The sequence below is a fragment of the Muscardinus avellanarius genome (genome assembly GCF_963383645.1).
Source record: "Muscardinus avellanarius genome assembly, chromosome: 2".
Lineage (NCBI taxonomy): Eukaryota > Metazoa > Chordata > Mammalia > Rodentia > Gliridae > Muscardinus > Muscardinus avellanarius.
This window is the reverse complement of record NC_137787.1, coordinates 46,457,718-46,479,203: the sequence shown is the minus strand read 5'-3', so window position 1 is coordinate 46,479,203 and position 21,486 is coordinate 46,457,718. Positions and strand designations below refer to the sequence as shown.

The window sequence follows — 21,486 nt, the reverse complement described above, 5'->3', positions numbered from 1 at the left end:
AGTTACTGAGGCTGGTCTAAACCTGTGATCCTTCTGTCTCAGCCTCCCAAGAACTGGAATTACAGGCATGCGTCACCATGCCTGGATATATATATTTGTGTTTATGGTACTAGAGATTGAACCCAGGGCCTTTTGCATGCTAAACTGCAGCTACCACTGAGCTACATCCCCACTTAGCAGTGTAATCTCATGATAATAACCCCACTATATCCCCGGTCCGTGAGCACTTGGCAGTGTCTCAGGCCAGCATTCCCTCACATCACTCTGAACTCCCACCTCTTCTATCTCCCCACTCCATCAGCTGTTGGGCCTTCTCCCGGAGCACCCTACCATTCTAGTAGTATCCTTTCTGTCTGTCTTCCAGGCTACTGCCAGTGTTCTTTCTAAATAAAAAATGAGAGCCACACCCCCTGCTTAAGATAAAAATCTGCCTTTGAACTCAGGATCCCCAGGGAAAGTCCCCTTCCTGTGGTGCTGAGAACCTCCACAAGCAGCATGCAGCATCTCCTGGAGCCCTGTCTTCCTGCCTGTGTCTCCCTGGCTTTCTCCAGCCACCCGGTGTACAGTCTCGCAGGTCCTCACATTTGTGCCTCTGCCCGTGCTCTTCTCTCTGAGGGAGGAACTCCTCTTCCCTGTCTACGCCAAGTACCCTGCTCGCTGTCAGTGTGAGAGGGGACCACCTCCTTCAGGAAGTGGTGACTCCTCCGTCCTCCAGGGAGCCCTGATGCACACTTGCTTTAGCACCTAGGACCTTTCACTGTATAAGATTATCCCCATGTCTGTTTTTCCCTTCACACTGAGAATTCCTCAAAAGCAAAGCCCAGGATCCATCTCCCTCATGTGCCCAGCTCCCAGCAGGGATCCTGGCACATGGTCAGCATTTCATAAGTACTTACTGGAATGACAACTGGATAGATCCATGACAAACCACTATTTCATGTAAGCCTAGAAAGTGCCTCAAGATGTTTTGTTTTTAATTAAGCATCAGCACTCAAGTTATTCAGTGTGTTCTGTGACAACCACACCACTGGGGGTTTGGTATAGTCCAATATCCAAGAGCCTAAGAATGTTCCAAACCAATCAGATGTGACTAAACATGGCAGCAGTCAAAGGTAACACTGGGCCTTCCAAGTGTGTCCAGGGTAAAAGGCTGGACTATGCCAAATTCTAAGCCAAAATTTTGATGAAGAGGTGCCCGGAGGTGCTCTTGATGAGTTCCCATGGCCGGCCAGCCAGTCGGCTGCCAACGTGCCCCTCTGTGGAATCTCACCAGTTCTGCAGCTGGTCCAGGCACGCGTTGGGTGGACCTCCAATACAGGCACTCTGCTGTCTCCGCTTCCACTCCACCAGCTCATCGCTGATCAGAGAATTCTGGGTGTGTTCAGTGGCAGTCAACAACTCTCTTATTTTATGAACTATCTCCTACAGGGAGACGAAGGAACAAAAAGTCAATAGTAATCACTGAATTTTAAACAATTATTTATTTATTTATTTATTTATTTTGGTGGTACTGGGGTTCCTGGAAGCCCTTCTATCTCCGGGCTACACTCCCAGACCTATTTTTTTATATTTCTGAAACAGGGTCTCTTACGCCAGCGCGGCTGGCTTCGAACCTGCACGATCCTCCTGTCTCCGCCTCCCAAGCGTGGGGATTACAAGCGTGTGCCAACCACGCCTGGCTTAAACGATTATTTTTAAAGTAAAGCAAATATCCTTTCATTCTCAACTGGAGCTCTAAGTCAAGCTGTTACAAAAACAATCTTTTCTCTCCTCTAAGCTTCGAGTCCATTATTTATGGTCTGTGACCAAAGCAACATGCGACTCTGGGAAGTAATCACATACCTTTCTCTTGTTGTCAAGCATTAAGAACATCTTCTTGAGTGACAGCTCTTCTTGTTTCTGGTCATTCTTTGCCACACCATTGGCTTCAAGTTCTGTAAGTGAGAGCAGACAAATATAGACGTGTAAAAAGATCATCCCAACTAAAGCCCTCATCCACATAAACTTAGGAGAAGTATATATAAACACAAAGTCTGGCCTTCAATCTTTATTGAACAAAACAAACAAAAAAAAGACCTACATATAAAAACTGGACACACCGAGGGCCGGGTGTGGTGGTGCACGCTAGTAATCCCCACGCTTGGGAGGTGGAGACAGGAGGATCGCGCAGGTCTGAAGCCTGCCTCGCTGGCTTAAGAGACCCTGTTTCCAAATAAAAGTATAAAATAGGTCTGGGAGTGTAGCCTGGAGGTAGAAGGGTTTCCAGGAACCGCAGTACCACCAAAAAAAAAGAAAGAAAGAAAAAAAAAGGAAAAATACTGGACACACTGAAACAAAGTACTAGTTTACTGTCTACTATTTAAGTTACTATCTAAGTATTTCTTAAATGACAAAACTTCAGTTAAAATATGTATATGAACCTCTGGCTTTCAAAGAGAAGCAGACAATTAGGAAGTAGCAGTTGCAGTTTCTTTCTCTCCCATTTTCCCCCCAAATCATACCCAGAAATCTCTATATTTTATACAATGCATTCTCTGGGGTTATTTTTAGTTGCTACAACCATTAAAAGCCAGCAGGAACAACAAAATAGTGTGAGCCTGCCTTGAAACATGAGAAAAATGTTGAGCATATCTGTAGCACATACATGTGGAGCTGAAGTGTTTGAAGCAGCTTTAGGTATTAGGTCAGAGAAAAGGTATGTATTTATCAGTCTATACTAATCAGTGGGCTAGACATAATAAATAAGGTGACATATAACCAGTGGTAGTCCCTTGGGGGTGACTTTGTCTTTCCCCTCTAAAGACATCCAGCAGTGCCTGGAGACAGTTTGGGTTGTCAGCACTGGGGGTTAGAGGATAGCACTACTGGCGTATGGTGGGTAGAAGTCAGAAATGCCTAACTATTCTATGAAGCCTCAGATAGCTCCACAACAAATAACTGTCTGACCCAAGATGTCGATGGTTTTGAGCTTAAGCTTGGGCTTGGGAAATCAAGAAGTCAAAATCAGTTAATTCAGGGACATAAAATATTTGATAAATATGAAGGAGTGACTGCCTTCCTTATCTAGTGTAGAAAGAAAAAAGAATGTAGCCAATGGCACCACTCTAATTATTAACTCTTACCTCTGTTCTGCAGGGTTTTACATTTAAAGTCATATTCATCTTGCAAATCTTCTAGGGTCTTGATTTCATGCTCTATAGACTACAAATAAAGACATAAACATGTTTTCCATCAATTAGCATATTCCAAAGACTTTAGGAAGCAGATTGTGGATTTAAACAAAACCTGGGAAAACATGGAAACCATTCCAGCTTCCTCAAAGACAGGTCACACTTGCAAAACTCTAGTTATATACATGAAATAATATCTCTTTCATCAATAAGACCATAATAATCTTTTTTTTTTGTGGGTGGTACTGGGGATGGAACCCAGGGCTTTCTACCTCTGGGCTACATTCCCAGACCTATTTTATATTTTATTTGGAAACAGGATCTCACTAAGTTGCTGAGAGCCTTACTCAATAGCTGAAGCTGGCTTCGAACCTGTGCAATCCTCCTGTCTCAGCCTCCCAAGTACTGGGATTACAAGTATATGCCACCATGTCCAGCTCATAATAAACTTTTTAAAAAAGAGAAGACACACAACAATTCTCAAACTGTCATCACCTGGCTCAGGGCCTAGGTTTTTATTTTTCCTCATTTTTTGAGACTACCTTTGAGATGTGACTTAACACTTTCATTGTGAAGCACACAGCACACTCACACAAAAACTAACTCACAGAAAATCTCATTATTCCTTACAAATAAGAAGCGTGACCACCCACATCTCTATTTAACTGAAACCCTCCTGGTTTGACACTTGCTATCTTGGTATAATTATTAACAAGGCCTTCTTACTCAGTTGCATCTCAGTTTGGACCCTAAAAATTGGCCTTATTTAAGATTTTGCCACATTTCTACATTCTTCTCTGGATTTCCCTGGTGGTTTCCAGTGAAGCTAACTCAGTTTCTACCTTAATAAAGTGTTTCCTTAGGTAACTGCAGGATAAAGTTGCTCCAAAGAATCTGGGGTTGAGAAAACTGTTATCTGAAGCACATGAGTCCAAGCCAGAGTGGTGTTACCTAGAGACCCATAGCAGGACTGCACCTCTCAGCTGGGAGGCTTGTCTACAAATACAGGCCTCCTGAGGAGCAGAACTCTTCAACCTTCTCTCCAAAGAGCCCTCACAGTGGATAGGTATGGACACCAGCCAGCAAGGCTGCCATGTGGCCCTCTGCTTCCACATACCGTGTCAGAAATTTTATCTTAATATAGTGGTGTAGATGTCTTATTCTAATCAGAAATGTACTGGAATTTCTTGCAATGAAATTTTTTTGTTTGTTTCTCTTCCAAATCTTATAGTAAAACAAGTTCTCAAGGAAGATGGGCCATGCTTATTTTAAGGTATAACTCTAAGAACACCCTGATGAGAGGCATGGTGGACAGAAAGAGCTACCTGGAGCAGCAACACCTAGTTTACTGGTTAATGGGGCAAAGTCAATATTTACTGCATGATCTTGCAAGAAAGAAAAAATAAGCTCCAGGTTCAGAAGTTATATTAGGGCTCATACAAAAGTCTAGCTGGTCATGGGTTTCACCAGTTTGTTGATTTCTGGTTTAGAACTTTATCGAAAATTTTCTTCTCGGCTATTTAAAAGATTAGTGACTGGGCTTACTCTCAGGGGGACTGACAATTTTTATTCCCTACAAATCGGTTACAGAATAAATGAATGTATTCACTCAGTACTCACCATGACTTGTTCCTTCACGTTTCTGACTTTGGCGCCAAGCTCCTTCTGTTTGTCTAGCAACAGAGTGTTCTGAGTATTCCCAGCCTGGGCCTGTGGTGGGAAGTGGGTGGTCAGCAGCCATCGCTTTCTCTGATGCATTTACTCACTGCCTGTCCTCCAAAGTCAAGCCCATACCTTGTACTCCACTGACCTCCCAGAACTGCCAAAACCTACTACAGTTTCCCACATGTGTGTCAATTAGAAATAGCTCAGTTCCTGAGGCTGGCAAACTGTCAGCACAGTTACAGAAAGTAGACATTCATACCTAAAATTAAAAGCAATTCTAGAAGTTTTCATTAATTCACATAGTTGGATAGAATCGCTGAGGCATTATTTTCCGAGTTTCTCAAGTTCTGTACATAAGATTATTCAAATTAACCCTGTAATTGTTTATCATAAAGCCTTGTGATTCCAAGTGTGGACCCTAGACCAGCAGCATCTTACTACCTTGGGAACTTGTTGGAAATGCAGACTCTCGGGTCCTATTCTGATTGCCAAATTAGAACCTGATCTTAACACCATCCCGTAATTCAGAGGTACACGGAAATTGAAAAGCAGCTATTAAGGGCTTCCGTGAAAATCTGCTATCAGAAAGTCAATAATGAACAGAAGCCCAGATCTGCTTGGGAGCATTCATTCCTCTCCAACAACGAGGGCATCATATCTCTGTTCATTGCATTAGGTGTTCAATGATGTATTCACTCGGCATGTACTTACTAGGCGCTAAGTAAATGTCACGCAATGTTCTAGGCCAAGGCGTTACAAGGGTAAACAGGATGGTACCGTTTTCATGGAGATTAGATTCTAGGAAGATGCTACTTTTGCCCACACACAGCAAAAGCTATTCCTGTAGACTTTTCTTTCAGTTGCCTTCGCATGTTCTCTGTGGGGGTTTTGTATGCACTCAAATTTATCAGTCTCTTTTTAATACCTAGATTTTACCTCATATTAGAAAGCCTCCCCCTAATGAAAGATTATAAAGGAGCTCATCTACATTTTTCCCAAGCACTTGTATGGCTTCATTTTTTAATTTTATAGTTCACATTTTAAATATTTCATACACAAAAATGTGGCATTTCAATATATGCATACACTGTATAATGTTTAAATCAGGATAAACATACCTATTTTCTCAATCATGTACTAGTTCTTTATTGTGAAACATTCAATAGTCCTTCTATTTTTTGAGATATTTAGTACATAATTATTACTTATAGTCATCCTACTGTGTGATACTGCATCCCAGCTTCTACTTTTTGCTTTTACATCTCTGAAATATTTGAAGCTTCTTATGTTTAATGAGAATTATAGGTCCAATTTTTAATCTTTCCAATTGGCTAGCTATTTGTTTTAACCACATTTAGTGAAAAGTCCATATTTTCTCCAGTACTTTGAGCTGCCATCTTGATCTCTCTCCACACACACAGACACACACACACACACACACACACACACATACACACACACACACACATACACACACACACACACATACACACACATATATATATTTTTTTTTCATATATATCTAGGAGGTTTTTTTGTCTTTAAAGGTTTTTTGTTTCTTTGTTTGTTCTTAGCTTATTTTTTAAGGGTTTTTTTTTGTTGTTGTCTTTTTTGGAACTGGGGATCGAACCCAGAGCGCCACACCTGCAAAGCAGGTGCTTTGCCACTGAGCTACATCCCAGCCTCTCTAGGAGTTTTTTTAATTGGTGCATTGTAGTCATACATCTTAATGAGGTACTGGATCATAGAGACATACATGCACACATCACTCATTTAGCTCTTCTCCAATTCTTTCCCCATTCCCTCCCCCTCCCTCCTTCTCATGTTTGGCTTAGTGATTGGCTTTTATATCTTTGTAAATGTACATCATGTGCATTAGGGAATTTCCCTCCCGCCCCATCCCACTCAGGTCGCCTTCTTCACTCATCTAAGGTTTCTGCTTCTTTGTCTAGAGTCCCTCCTATGTCCCATTTTCTTCTCAGCTTCCACATATTAGGGAGAACCGACTTTTCACTCTTCGTGACTGACTAATCTCATTTAGCCTAATCTTCTCCACTTCCATCCATTTCCCTGCAAATGACATAATTTTGTACTTCTTTATGGCTGAGTAAAATTCCATTGTGTACATGTCCCATAGTTTTATAATCCATTCATCTGATAAGGATATCTTGGCTGGTTCCATAGTTTGGCAATTGTGAATTATGCAGCTATGAGCATAGATTTGCACACATTAGTCTGGTGTTTTGGTTTCTATTCTTTTGGGTAGATACCCAGAAATGTTATTGCTGGGTCATACGGTAGCCAATCAGTGCAACACTTCAGAAGACAGTATGGAGGGTCCTAAGAAGAATAGGAATGAACCTACCATATATCCAGGTTTATTTCTAGTTTTTCTTTTCCTTTTCACTGATATATTCATAAACTTGAACCTCTGAGCCATTTTTAATTATAGGAGACTTTAGTAGGGCTATAGTAGGGCTAGTAGGACAAGTAAGCCTAGTCCCATTTCATTGTTTTACCTTTCTAGGGGTTTCCTTGCTAGTCTTTAATGTTTATTTTTCATATGAATTTCAGAATCCTTCTTTATAGCTCCAGAAAACAATCTTTTGCTATTTTTAGCAAAAAGGGGGGGTCACATTAAAAATGTGTGTTATCTCAGGGAGAGCTCTTTTTTAATGTTTTTAATTCCTATGCTTCTAATAGTTTTCTCTGATCTAATTGCACTGGTCAATACCACCACTATGATGTTAAATAGCCATGAAAATAGTGGATGTTTTTGCTTGTGTTTCTGATTTACTGAAATTTTCTGAATAAAATACTGTCTTTACAACTGAGAGATGTATATTTTAGGACATTAGCAGCATATGTATCAATTCCTATCTTATGAGCTATTTTTAACCAGGAATAGACAGTGCATTTTCTCAGGCCCTCTCAGTATCGATGAAGAGATCCAAATGCTTCTTTCTCTCCTTATATCCATTATGATATCGGACTACATCAATGGATTTCCCATTACAATGACAACGCTTGTAACCTGTAGTACATCCTACTTGGTCATGGTGCATTATTCCTTAATGTATCATTTCATCCTGATCCCCAACATTTTACTTAGGACTTTTATGCTGATAGTAATAATTAAACTTGGCCTATAACTTTGATTTTTGTTCTATCTTTAGCAGGCTTAGGTATTCTCTCTTCATAGAAAGCTTTTCTTCATTTCATATACTCTGGAATAAAAGTTTGAAGTGTTTGAACTATATTGGTTATAAAGTGTGTATTAGAAATATGTGAAAATGACTGGTATCCTCGGTCCCAGGCGCCACATGTTACCAAGTAAGAAAAGTGATTTGGGGGGATCATTCAAAACAAGCGGCTTCCTGTGCAACTCTGCTAGGCTTTCTGCCTGTGACAGAGATTGCTGCTGTTGTTTACTTCTAAACCAGCTGGATGTGGCTGCCTTGTCCCGAAGGCTGAGCTGGGATACTACATCGGCCAGAGGAACACCACTGGAGGGTCCTGACTTCCAAACTATGAAGGGTGAGTTCAGTGAGCAGAGGCACACACAATGGCAGCGTGAGGATGCAGCTGTCTTTGTAGCTACTCCCTTCCCTCCCTGCTGCCTTGCTTTTCCACCAAGCACTGGAAACCTGGCGATGGTGGCAGAGGCCTAAGAAAACTCCTGCTTCAACCTCAGGCAGCAGTCCGTGCATGCTGCTGAAACTCTTTGGTAGGCTCTTGCTCCATCCTCTTCCTTCTCCCTCCCAAGCTCTGTGGCCCTGAGCAAAGAACTCGATCTCTGAAGCTTAGTTTTCTCATCTATAAAATGGGGAAGAAAGCATCTACTTCCAATGATAGTTTTGAAAGTTTTCTCTGTGTGTGTGTGTGTGTGTGTGTGTGTGTGTGTGTGTGTGTGTGTGTGTCTGTGTGTGTGTGTGTGTGTGTGTGTGTGTGTGTTACTGGGGGTGCAACCCAGGGGCCTTTCTACCTCCGGGCTATACTCCCAGACACATTTTATACTTTTTATTTGGAAACAGGGTTTAAATTGCTGAGAGCCTCACTAAGTAGCTGAGACTGGCTTCAAACCTGTGCGATCCTCCTGTCTCAGCCTCCCAAGTGCTGGGATTATAAGCATGCGCCACCACGCCCATCACTGAAAGATTTTATTTAAATAAAATAAGGTTTGTAAGATGCTTATCACAGAGTCTGAAACATGATAAGCCTTCAGTATATGGGAATTATACTATAAAAAAAGATGGACAAGCCAAGGAAGCTAAGAATCCATTTCCTCCCTTCCCTCCGAATGGAAAGAAATCACCATCACCATGTCTGGACCCTATGGACCTAAAATTTGCCCCTATACATAGTTAACTTTTTGACTACATAAACATAAGCACGCAAATAATAAATAAAACGAAATCAGGGCATGGTGGCACCTGCTTGTAATCTCAGTACTTGGGAGGCTGAGACAGGAGGATTGCAGGTTCACAGCCAGCCTCAGCTCCTTAGGCCCTCAGCAGCTTCATGAGACCAGTTTCAAAATAAAAAATAAAAACAATAGGGCTGGACTATAGCCTGGAGGTAGAATGCCCCTGGCTTCTGGAAAAAGAAAGAAAAAAAGAGAAAAACCAGTGTGAAATTATAGGCAGCAGACAAACATTTATAGTCCACCAGAAAATTGGGTAACATTCTCTTAAATGTACTTCCTTAAAACTCTTCCACTAAAATAAGCAATGGGAACTGATACTTTCCTATCTTATCAATCTATACAATTCTATGATCTTCAATTTTTCGAGCTGAGCCAGAACTGTTCATGCCGCTGCCTTATTCAAGCTATTGAATCTGCATGTACCCATTACAGTGTTTCAGTAATTGTCCATTCATGGATATTCTCGTTTCATTCATAGTCTCCTTACTCCTCTGGCCCCCAACTGGATTATTTTGAAGTACATACCAGATATCCCATCATTTCATGAGTATATACTGTGCTATGAATAGAAAATATATTGATAAAATGTAGTCAATTCAACAAGAAGAAAAAATAGCAAAAAAATGTTTCTGTGCCTCCCAACCAGTGGTAGCTGAAGGACTGTGGAAAGAAGGTACCTTGTGTCTCTTTGCTGTCCCGACAACCTCAGACCCCAGGGCCTTCCCTCACACCCTGAGCAGGCCTTGTGCCAAGGTGTTCCATGATTCAGGTGTCCTCTGGGAGGCTCAGAATAAGCCTCCCCACAGATCACTAACCTTTCTAATGGGGAGCTGGAAAGCAGACAGGCCTGTAAGACCCAAAGAGCAGCCATGGGGCCGGGCAGGCCTGGTGTATGGCAGCAAGCCCCTGCTCTGCCTGCGAAGCCCACTCTTGGCTGAGGGGCCAAACGTGAGCAGAGATATATTGCAAAGGTGGATAGCAAGCTCTTCTGCCCAGCTCTGCCCTGGCTGACCGCTCAAGTCTATTAGACATGCAGAAGAAGTCCACTACATGCCTCTGTTAGGATGAAAATCCCATTAATATTTCCTGCTAAAAACCTCCCAGGTGCACGCCAGGTGGGGCCAGGCAAGCCTCTCTCAGAGGAGAAAATACAACCTACTTCTCCAACACTGATTATATATTTATAATACAACCTACTTCTCCAACACTGATATATATATTTAGTGTACACACACACACACACACACACACACACACACACACACACACACATGGCTTTGTTCTCTAGCCTGGGTACCCAATGAACTAGCCAGCTTAAATCCAGAGTGAATAATACATTTCTTACTTTGCTTAGCACAGCCAGGTACTTTCAGTGTCACAGAGAAAAAGGAACTAAGTGCCCAGGAAAACAAGAGATGCCCAAGGGCTGAGACAAATTCTCCGGAAGGCACTAAGACAGGTGTTCACCATCACTAGTTTCCTTTCTTCTTCACGGTGGCACGGTTCACTTTGTTATCAGCCAGTGAAATGCACACAGTGGGCATTCTACCATATCCTCTACACTCTCCCCCCATACTAGAATGGTCACTGTGAAAACACAGTGGTTTCACAACTGCCTGCTCCTGGGCCGCCTCACCAATTTACTGTTCAAATTGCCACAGCAATTTCTAAAAACCAGTGAACCCTGACTGCCACGAAGGTTTGCATTAGGATTAGTAAAACCAATACAATTCTGATTCATTCACTGTTTAGATGCCATGAATATTGAACAGGTAACTCAGTCTTGTTCAAAACAAAGCCCTTGATTTTCACATCAATCTCTTCTTCACCCTCAAAATGTGTTGTGTCCTCTAAAAGTCCTGCTCCTGCCCCCTTCCCTGCTTTCCCGGCTCAGTAAACCAGCTGCCATTCTCCAAGGGACTCAAGTCACAACTGTAGAGCCCTCTTCAATTTCTCACTCTTTCTCATGTCTACAACTGACCCTTTAATCTAAGCACCAGGCCCAAAACAGCATGTGAATCTCTCTCCTTCTACTTCTTTGCACCTCTGCTGACTGAGTACAGCTTCCACAGCTGTTTCCTTGGACTGCAGCAGGAACCCTCTGACCATCATCTACACAGTCCATTTCTGTGTCCGTACCTCAGAGAAGTTTCCTGCCTCTGACCTACAGAAACGACCTAACCCTTTAACCCAGCAAGTTATCTTCACCAAACTCCATACTCCATCAAGAAGCTTGTCCTGGTTGTTTCTCTCCTCACGGGAACTTACACAGAGGAAGACCTTTTAGATAAGGATCCAATAGATTAGAATCTTTTGTAAAGGCTGGTTCCATGAAATCTCTAAATCTGACTTTGCCTTTTTCTTGGAGCAATATAGGAACTTTCACCACTGTCTTGACCTGGGCCACAGTAATATTTGTGAAATGAACAAATTATTTTTTATTATATTGTTGATGTTCAAATAGAAAAAAGTACCTGATTAAATCTCTGGGCATTTTCCAAAATCTTTCTCTCCTCCTTTAGACAGTTATGGATAATCATAGACATCTGTATTGGGTCTTCTTGAAAATTATCCTAGGTATAAGTGGTTAGAATAAAAATAAAGTTCAGAGTATTTAAACCATTGTGTATTATAAATAGATATAAACTTGTTTATATTCCTTGAGAAATGTCACTTCATATTAAACTCTGCATAAGCTGTTTTTGTAGAAATTAAAAATATTCCTTTCACAAATGAAAACAAACATTGCTTTAACTTACCAAATAACTGCAGTACCTAAAGTGCTTCTTGGTTTAAAAATGAAGTATCTTCTTTCATACATGGTTCATATATAGCTTATTTTTCCCGGGCCTCATACATTTGCTAAGCATGTACTTTACCACTGAGCCACACCCCTAATCCTTCATATTATGTTTTCATTAATATCCTTCTATATTTCTTGAGGCCAATTATCATTTATTAGGATCCTAAGACAATATACATGATATAAGAACTCTTCATGATAGTCTTCAATTAATGTGTCTGTTGGCTTATGCTTTGAATTAAACCAAAGACATTCATCTCAGCTTTTATGTTTCTATCAAAGCTAGTTTGCAAAAATACTGACAATAATTGTTCTTTATTTTTTATTTATTTATCTATATACTTATTTATTATTATTATTTTTTATATATTTAGCAGTACTGGTGACTGAATCCTAGGGGCAGTCTACCTCTGGGCTATTCCTCCAGGCCTATTTTATTTTTTATTTGGAAACAGGGTCTCACTAAGTTGCTGAGGCTGACTTTGAACCTGTGATCTACCTTCTGTCTCAGCCTTCCAAGTACTGGGATTCCAAGTGTGTGCCACCACACCTGGTTCTCATGGTTCTTTAATAACAGGTACATTCAAGCAAAGTTCAAATGAGAGCAAATTTTGGTAAAGTTAATCTGATTTCCCCCATTCCCTGGTATTATAAAATCTTAAGTTCATTCACAAAGAAAAAAAACCAACTTTTAATCACCTATGGTGAAAAGTTTAGTTGTGTTGTATAAAATAAGAAAATGACAGCTTTTGCTTCCATTAAAACAAAAAAGATCCACAACTACAGAATAAATAAGGTAGCCAGGCTAAGCGCATGCTGAGAATACATCTGAAGAACTCCTAAAATTTTGCAGCACGTTCTCCCATGTCCAGACGGTCCTTGGCTTTCTCTTCCCCGGGAGGGCATCTCCACCAGAAGGAAGGTACGCAAAGTCTGGTCCAAGTCACTAACTCACTACGGGGCCTCAGAGAAGTCAAAGCTTTCCAGGCTTATTCCTCATCTGTACATCAAGCACTCAGACCTAAATGATCTCTAAAGTTCTTTGGAGCTTGCTACTCACTACTTTAAAAACACAGTCCCTTTTCTTTGGCTTAAATATGGGCAATATTTAGTGAAACAAAGTTATAGTGTCATGTTTCTCCCAGAATTACTAAAACCTAAGAAGGTAATACACTTCAGCCTGAAAGTTACTTGTATGCTTATAAAATGAATTGATATTTTTTTATGCTACCCATGTTAGTCAGATAAAGGGAGCTTTATGCATATCTCTGTACCTTCTCTAAACACAATTGAGTATATGCTTGGCAGTATCTCTGAATTAAAACTGTCTTGGGAACACTTTGACTGAAACAGGAACGCGAGGTCATACCTGAAGGTTGCGCTTGCTTTTTCTTATGTTATGCTGCAACAAAAAATTATTCTCCAGAGAAAAGCGACTGTATTGATCATCCAGCTGTGACAGGAGGTCATAGAAACGGATGGTGGCAAACGAAACATCATTGGCAGCATGCTCCCTAGGAGATTGAAAATTTACATGCCTCATTCTGGATACTATTTAAAACAGACAAAAGAAATACTGCTTTCTTACTGAAATTATTAAAAATAATTTTAAGGGCTTCTTAAGTTTTCTTTTCTTTTTTTAAATGGCCATTTTATCAGCAATTTATATGATATTTCTATTACATGAAATTCTCATGATAAATGAATACTTAAAAATGAACACTTAAAGAGATGGCACAAGAAACTATTCCCGGTAATTAGCTCTGGAAAGAAAAAAACCAACAAGGGTCTTTACTTTCTGTGTTAAATACTTTCAGAATATTTAAAATCCTTTCAAACAACAAGCAATATGTTTTAGGACATATCAGTTTTTAGAGCTAGCCCCTTAATTTTTACTACATTCTTCAAATTTCTAATCAATATTTTACTATAATTTTGCCTTAATGATTTCTTTTAAATAATTTCTATAATCTTATTTTCCTAAGTTGGAAAATAATTGGTGTCATTATTATATAAGTTGTTCAAAGTATTTGGGAGCATATCATAATTAAATGTGACAAAATTACATAAACATGCTTAATGACTAATGAATTTGGCTTTATAGAGACATATGCACTTTTTAAAATCAACAAACTTTTCTGCAACAGAAAATCCCCATAGTCATTAATGAATTTCATCTTCCAGTAAATGCAGCTCCAATTTACTCGTCAACAAGCATTCTTAAAGTGAACGTAAACTTCTTTCCTTGTCCAGAGAATTTTCCTTACCAGTCTTGCTTTTCTAGCCACTGAGCCAGGTACTGTCTGATTTCCATGGGAAAACTGTCATCATAAAGCTGGTGAACCTGCTCCAGGAACTTGGAGTCAAGCTGCTGAAGTTCATACCACTGAGACATCCTATGGCAAGAAGAACAAATAACCCTGATAGACCCAACACTCTGAAGAAAGCCTCCAGCATATGTATGTCTACACAGCTTTCTTAGGGCCTGGGGCAGCTCAGTGTGTGGCTCAGGGCATAAGCACCTGTGCGGCTTGGTAGGATCAAACCCTAGCACCAAATAAGTACCTTGCTTACTTGAAGGCATAATTTGTCTTCTAAATATATGTCTTAAATGGTATCTATATTCTAAAGCCTATTTCTCACTGAGTTTTAGGAAAACATTCCTCTCTCTCTCTCTCTCTCTCTCTCTCTCTCTCTCTCTCTCTCAGAAACACACACAGGTTTTTGCTCAAATGTAAACATACAAGGACATCTTCTCTGGTCACCTTATTTCAAGTATTACCACCTCCCACCCTGGGAAACACTATCCCTCTTCTCTGATGCATTCTTCTTCATCACACTTACCACTGTCTGACCAATAACATATTTTCTTTCTTTGTTACTATGGATCTAATAAATAAGCCTTTTAAACGAATCTGTACTTCTATCAAATAAATACATGGAAACACTATTTTGTGTGTGGGGGGGTACTGAGGAATAAAATTCTACACCCCCTGCCCTATTTTATTTTTTATTTTGAAACAGGGTCTCCCTGAGTTGCTGATGGCCTCACTAAGTTGCTAAGGTTGGCTTTTTATCTGCAATCCTCCTGTCTCAGCCTCCCAAGTACTGGGATTATAGGTAAGTAACAACATACGGGACTGCAAAACAATTAGACTTAAGATAAAGCAAGAACTCTCCATGAATTACTCACCTGGAAATTACAGTATGTATGTTTGTAATTTAACTAAAATAATCTTAAACTGATTTTATATTTTATGATCCACATGATAAAGTTGATTATTTGTTGCACACATGTAAAACAGATATAATTTTCCTTCTTTTTTTTTTTTTTTTTGAACCTGGAAAATCAATTTATTTAACTGCGGAAAAAACAGACTAGCCAGGCTAGGGACAACAGACTAGCCAGGCTAGGGATGCAGTCCGGCACTCAGTCCAGAACTGCGACCTATATTTTCTTTGTTGACAACTGCAAACAAAAATCTGGCACAAAGAAGTCTTAGATATCAGTAATACTGTCAAAGTTTGAAACAATATTCTCAAATTTGAAAGGAAAAAATAGTAATTATCTCTTTGGATAACAAGTCAATTTTCATATGGCGGTCCTGAAGATTAAAAACTACAACCAAAGGCTGACTTAAGAAATTCCTAGAACCCATTAGGAAAAGAGCCTCTTGTGACCATTGTGCAACTTAAGATTTACATCAGCAAGTGGCTGGCAACCTCCAGAGCAGTACAAGTAAGTGCTGCCCTCCCACACTGAGGAAGAATTCTGGATTCAAGTAGGGTATGGAAGAGTGTGGATACATGCCTGCTGTTGAGCTTACATGTGCAGGCATGAAGCCATGCATACTCCACAACTGACCTTCCAAAGGAGAACAAAGAAATGTCTAGATGATGAAGCTAAATACCACAAATAGTAAAAATGGACCCAAGTCTACTCCTTTGGCACACCTATAGCACCAATTTGATCTTTCATTCAAATTTATTTATTTGTTTATTTTTGTGGTACTGGGATGAAACCTAGGGGCATTCTACCTCCAAGCTACAACCCCAGCCCTATTTTTTATTCTTTATTTTGAAACAGGGTCTCACTGAGTTGCAAAGGGCCTCACTAAGTAGCTGAGGCTGGCCACGAACCAAAATCCTCCTGTCTCAGCCTTCCAAATGCTGGGATGACAAGCGTGCGCCACCCCGCCCGGCTTCAAATTATTTTACTTAAGTAGAAGGCTCCAAGTCTATGGTGCCATCCCTTCCTGCTAGTGATGATGTGCCTAAAGCAAATAGGCTGGCCTGTCATGCCTCTCATCCACCAAATGAACTGAGGCAGAGTGGTTGTTAAGATCACATGGGCTAAAAAGTACAATAAATCTATGTTTACAAATCCAGAATCAATTTTATCTTCTCATGAAAACTGTTAACAACCCAGGGAGTGGCATGACCCTCCCTCAATCACTTGGCTCACATCCCAAATTTAAGTTTGACTCCTCCCTCTCCAATCTCAACACTGGCTGCCTCCCTGCCTCCAATACTCTATCCTCCTGATCCAGTTTCTGCTGGACTCTATCACTTTCTTGTACAAAAATGCGAAAATCTGCCCATTTCTAGGCTGTTTTCTACCCCAGCCCACCTTCATCCATCAACAAAGCAACTCAGACATCAAACTCTTTACTGTTTTCCAACCGAACCAAACCTTTTTTCTGCAGCTGCCATTAACCTTTGCAGCATTCCCACAAGTTTCCATCTCTCTAAATCCTACCAGCAATCAAAGCCAGGTATAAATGCCCTTTCTTCCATAGAGTTGTCTCAGACTTTATCCAGACAAGCAAGCTATCTTTGACCTGTGCCTCATTACATTCTGTAACCTCTAACGGTGCAATCTTCCCTGTAAAGCCCTATGATGTTTATATGGAGTAAGCGCCAAAGCTGCAGAGGGGTGGTTTTTCTGTTTAACATTCTCTGAACCTTGGACAATGTCCTGCATATGGTAGATGTGCAGTAACAGTTTCTTCCATTCAAATTCTGTATATTTCAGATGAAATTGTAAAGTAAAAAGCAAACCCTATTGCGATTCCACAAGTGTGAGTCCAGTATCCTCATTAGGCAATAGTGCATACTAGACTGTGTTGGGGCTCAAGTCTTATTTCTGACCCACAGAAACAACTTCTCTAACCTATACGAACAACATCCAAACCACAGCCAACGGCACATCTATATACCTACCCCAGCTGGAACTCTTCCATACTGGTTAGGATTTATTTTTTAGAGTAACTATGTTATTTAAAAAGAGTAATTATATGATTTGGAGGTCTGCAGAAGTTAAACATCACTTTTAAATTCCAGGAAGACATTAAAGCTTCTCACTCTTAAGCACATGAACATTCACCGACCTGCCACCTTGTGCCCCACAGAGGAGTCCCGGGTTTCAACAGAAGCAGCAGCTACACACAGCACGTCAGGTGACAAGACTGTTAAGAGTTGCTCGCACAGAGTGCCGGCGTCTAAGCAGACAACCCTGGAGGGTGGCACAGGGCAGAGGAAAAGTTTCTGCAAAAAGAAGAAAACGTCACCGGCTTAACAGGGTGAGAAATAGGACGGTGAGGCGCTGGGGTTATATTTCACAAGTCCGATTAGCAGGGGCAACCGTGCTGGGCAGTGCCATCCGCAAGGCAGGCACTCGGGCGCCTTCTCTCCCTGGGATGACCTGTGAGCAGTGAACAGCCCAGGATGGCCCGGCTCCACTCACACTGTCCGGCGCGTCCCACCCGGGGCAGAGCCTCCCGCCCACTCACTCTGCTCGCCAGAGCGGGCAGGGCTGGCTGTGCGCGGCGGGGCAGCCTCTCGGGTGCAAGCCGGGTCACCTCTGCTGGGTCTGGACGTCTGATAGGTTCGGGGTCCCGCGCAGCCGAGCCCCTTGCAGACTCGGCGCTGGAAGACGGAAGTTTCCGGCCAGGAGAAAAGCCCTCACAGGCGCCCCGCCTCCTCCCGCCCCCGCCAATCACGAGGCGGCTGCCGCGCTCAGCCAATCGCACGCGGCTGTTCCGCGGACCGCGCCGCCTCCCCCCGCGGGGTCGCGGTGGAGCCCGCGCTTCCTCTGTCCCGGGGCCAGCGCAGGACAGGACGAGCTTCAGTTGCTCAAGTGACGCCGCAGCCCCGAGGTCCCGCTAACGTATTGTGGAGAACGACTAACAGGAAGTTGTTTGAAAAGACCCAGCTGGTGATCCCTGCATTAGCCCCGTTACTGAGAACCCAGGCAGAGGACAGAGTGGGAACAGTTATTCTACAAACATAGTTGAGCAACAGCCCTCCGCGTTGCTAGGATTGGAGGATGCTCTTTGGTCCTCACTTGGCCGCTCAGCAATATTCAGCACAGTTGATGCCTCCATTCTTGAAATGTTTGGTCGTGATGACAACCTATTCTCCTTGCTTCTTACTTCTCCGAGGTCCTTTCTCTAGTACTTTCATCTCCAGCCAATGTGAAATGCTGTCGGGATCCGGGCCTGGTCCATTCTATACCTACGTTTCTCGCACTGTGTTGCGGTGACCTCACCCATGGGTTCAATGGACACTGAAAGGACCAAGGGTTCCCAAACACCTATCCTGTGCACACCTCTCCGAACTCACCACGCTTGCTTTGACAGCCTCCACTTGAATCTACTCGGATATCTAGCAACTTCTGCAAAGTGGTTACTTTCAGAAGCAAAGTCATCTTAAACCCGTTCTTTTTCTACAAATGGTGCATGCTAAACACCTCGAAATCATCCTTGACATCGCCTTCTCCCTCTTCTGCTATACCTGGTCTCCTCCTCCTCCCCCTCCCCCTCCTCCTCCTCCTCCTCCTCCTCCTCCTCCTCCTCCTCCTCCTCCTTCTCCTCCTTCTCCTCCTTCTCCTCCTTCTCCTCCTTTTGCAGTACTGGGGATGGAACCCAGGGGCATTCTACCTCTGAGGTACACCCCCAGCCCTATTTTTTATTCTTTATTTTGAAACAGGGTCTCACTGAGTTGCAAAGGGCCTTGCTAAGTAGCTGAGGCTGTTCCCGAACCTGGATCCTCCTGTCTCAGCCTCCCAAATGCTGGGATTACAAGCGTGCGCCACCACGCCCGGCTCTCACACCTCCTTGATGCTCATTCCCAAGTCTCATTTATTCTTTACATCTTTCCTGCCACACAGCCCTTTCCCTCTCATCTGGATTATTGCAGACGGTTCCCAAATAGTTGGCTCACTTCAGCTCCTAACTCCCATTTGGATTATTCTCCAAAGGGCAGTCAGAGTGATAGCCCCTTCCCCCAACTGGTGGGCATTGAGCCCAGAGCCCTGCAGTTGTAAGCCCTCTTCCTCTAAGACACATCTCCAGCTCCAAGCGGTTTTTTAAAATTGTAAAGCAGATCATGTCATTTACCAGCCTGAATATCTTGTGATGATGACTTTTCTTGCTCTTATAAAATTAAAATTTCTTAATACTGCCTATAATGTCCTGGTTCCCCTAACACCTTCTCTAAAACCATCTTGTGCCACTCTTTGCTTACTTCAGCATTTTTGTTCGTCAAATAAGCCAAAGTATTTCCCCAAACTCAGTACCTTATCACTAGTAGTTAATTCTCTGTCTGGAAAGCCCCTGGAGCCAACAGCCCCTTTATCAAATTTCTTTTCTGGCTAAACTCAGCTTAAACTATCAGCTTAAATATCACTTTCCCAGGTAGGTATCTCTGAGACTCGACTAGTTGGAAAATATGTCCATAAAACCAACTGGCTCCTTCAAGCACAAGGATTTGGACGAAGCCTCGAATAACAAGGCAGCTTTCAATCAAAGACTAATCTATTTTCTCAGGGTGATGTATCTATGTGTGTTATAGCTTTTTATTCTTTCCACGTCTGTATATTCTGTTTTCTTTTCACACCAGCACACTCACAAAAGCAGTGCTGAGCTAACCTGGTCTGGATCTTCCACAAACGCCCTACCTTTCCAGCCATGTTTCTTGCTGTCCAATTACCCAGGTAACTTGTCGATGTCCTGCCCTCATCCTCATGTATTTAATTTGGCTCCCTTATTCTGGTTTTTAAAGCGTCCATGCCTTACCATTTGAGATCTCAGTTCCCAAAGTGCCAACTATATGTATGAAGCAAAGTGTCCTACAAATGAATTATTTTCAAAAATATTTCTATTGTTGCATTATAGTTATGTATTCTCACATCGTAATGTAGTAAGTGGTGATGGTGATGTATATGCACATAGCAGTTGGTGAGCTTCCCCCCAGGCCCCTCCCTACGCCCCTATTCCCCACACACGATATTGAGATGGGCATTGGTATTCTCGTGGATGTACATATGTCCACGGAAGTGTTTCCTTGGTTAATTCTCCGTCTTCCCCACCTCTTCTAGATCATCCCCCTGGCTCCACTGGGGTTTCTCCTTCGTTATCTAACGTCCCTCTGGTATCCCACTTACTCCCTAACTTCCACATATGAGAGAAACGTATGACCCCTCATTTTCTGTGACTGGCTAATCTCACTTAACATAATGCTCTCCAGGTCCATCTATTTTCCTGCAAATGACATATTTTGTTTTTTACTGCTGAGTAGAATTCCACTGTGTGTATATTCCATAATTTTATGGTCTGTTCATCTGTCGATGGACACTTAGGCTGGTTCCATAATTTGGCTATTGTGAATTTTGCTGCTATAAACATGGATATGCATGTAGTGCTATAATATTCTGATTTCAGAATACTATATCTTTCCTTTGGAAAGATACCCAGGAGTGGTATAGCTAAATCATATGGTGGATCCATTCTGAGTTTTCTGAGAAATCTCCACACTGATCTCCATAGTGCCTGCACTAATTTGCAATCCCACCAATAGTTACAACTGAATTCTAAAACAGCTCCTCAGATGAGACAGGCCTGCTGCCTCTTGCCACCTTGAGTATTTCCCCAGGTCTTTTGTCTTCAAGGAGTACCTTATCTTATCACGTTCTCATTAAAAAAAAAAAAAAAAACTTACTAGCTGTGTGCTCTTTAAGTCTTCATCTATTTCATGTTTCCAAATCGTAGCTAGCAATCTGTTGAACAAATCCATGGTGAATTGTTTAGAGACTTCTCCTCTTCTCTAAGCTGCCATATACAATCTTAGCCAGATTTTCTTATTGTTGTAAATCATATATTTAACAGAAGTAATTTCCAAAAATGCTAGCCAGTCCCTCTCCACCCTCCTTCATTTCCAGTTGTAAGCCTTGCTACTCTGAAAGCCAGAGAATGTCACTTTCCTATTGACAGACTATAAAAGCTAAGCTTCCCAAAACTAATTCCATTAGAAAATATTCATTTATAGCCGGGCGTGGTGGCACACGCTTGTAAGCCCCGCGCTTGGGAGAAAGAGACAGGAAGATCGCGCAGGTTCGAAGCCAGCCGCGTGCGCTGGCTTAG

At 41.9% G+C, this 21,486-nt stretch overlaps 1 protein-coding gene across 1 annotated transcript in view; it reads right to left on the bottom strand.

The window, feature by feature from the left end:
• Nucleotides 1–14,459, bottom strand: part of STAT1 (signal transducer and activator of transcription 1) — a gene marked incomplete at both ends in the record, with an annotated part of 34,707 nt that extends 20,248 nt beyond the window's left edge. The window contains 7 exons of the mRNA XM_080689979.1: nt 1,271–1,422; nt 1,843–1,934; nt 3,123–3,201; nt 4,791–4,880; nt 11,736–11,834; nt 13,434–13,578; nt 14,332–14,459. Of these exons, the coding sequence (XP_080546105.1) occupies nt 1,271–1,422; nt 1,843–1,934; nt 3,123–3,201; nt 4,791–4,880; nt 11,736–11,834; nt 13,434–13,578; nt 14,332–14,459 (785 nt within the window). The remainder of the gene's footprint in view (nt 1–1,270; nt 1,423–1,842; nt 1,935–3,122; nt 3,202–4,790; nt 4,881–11,735; nt 11,835–13,433; nt 13,579–14,331) is intronic.
• Nucleotides 14,460–21,486: the final 7,027 nt, after the last annotated feature.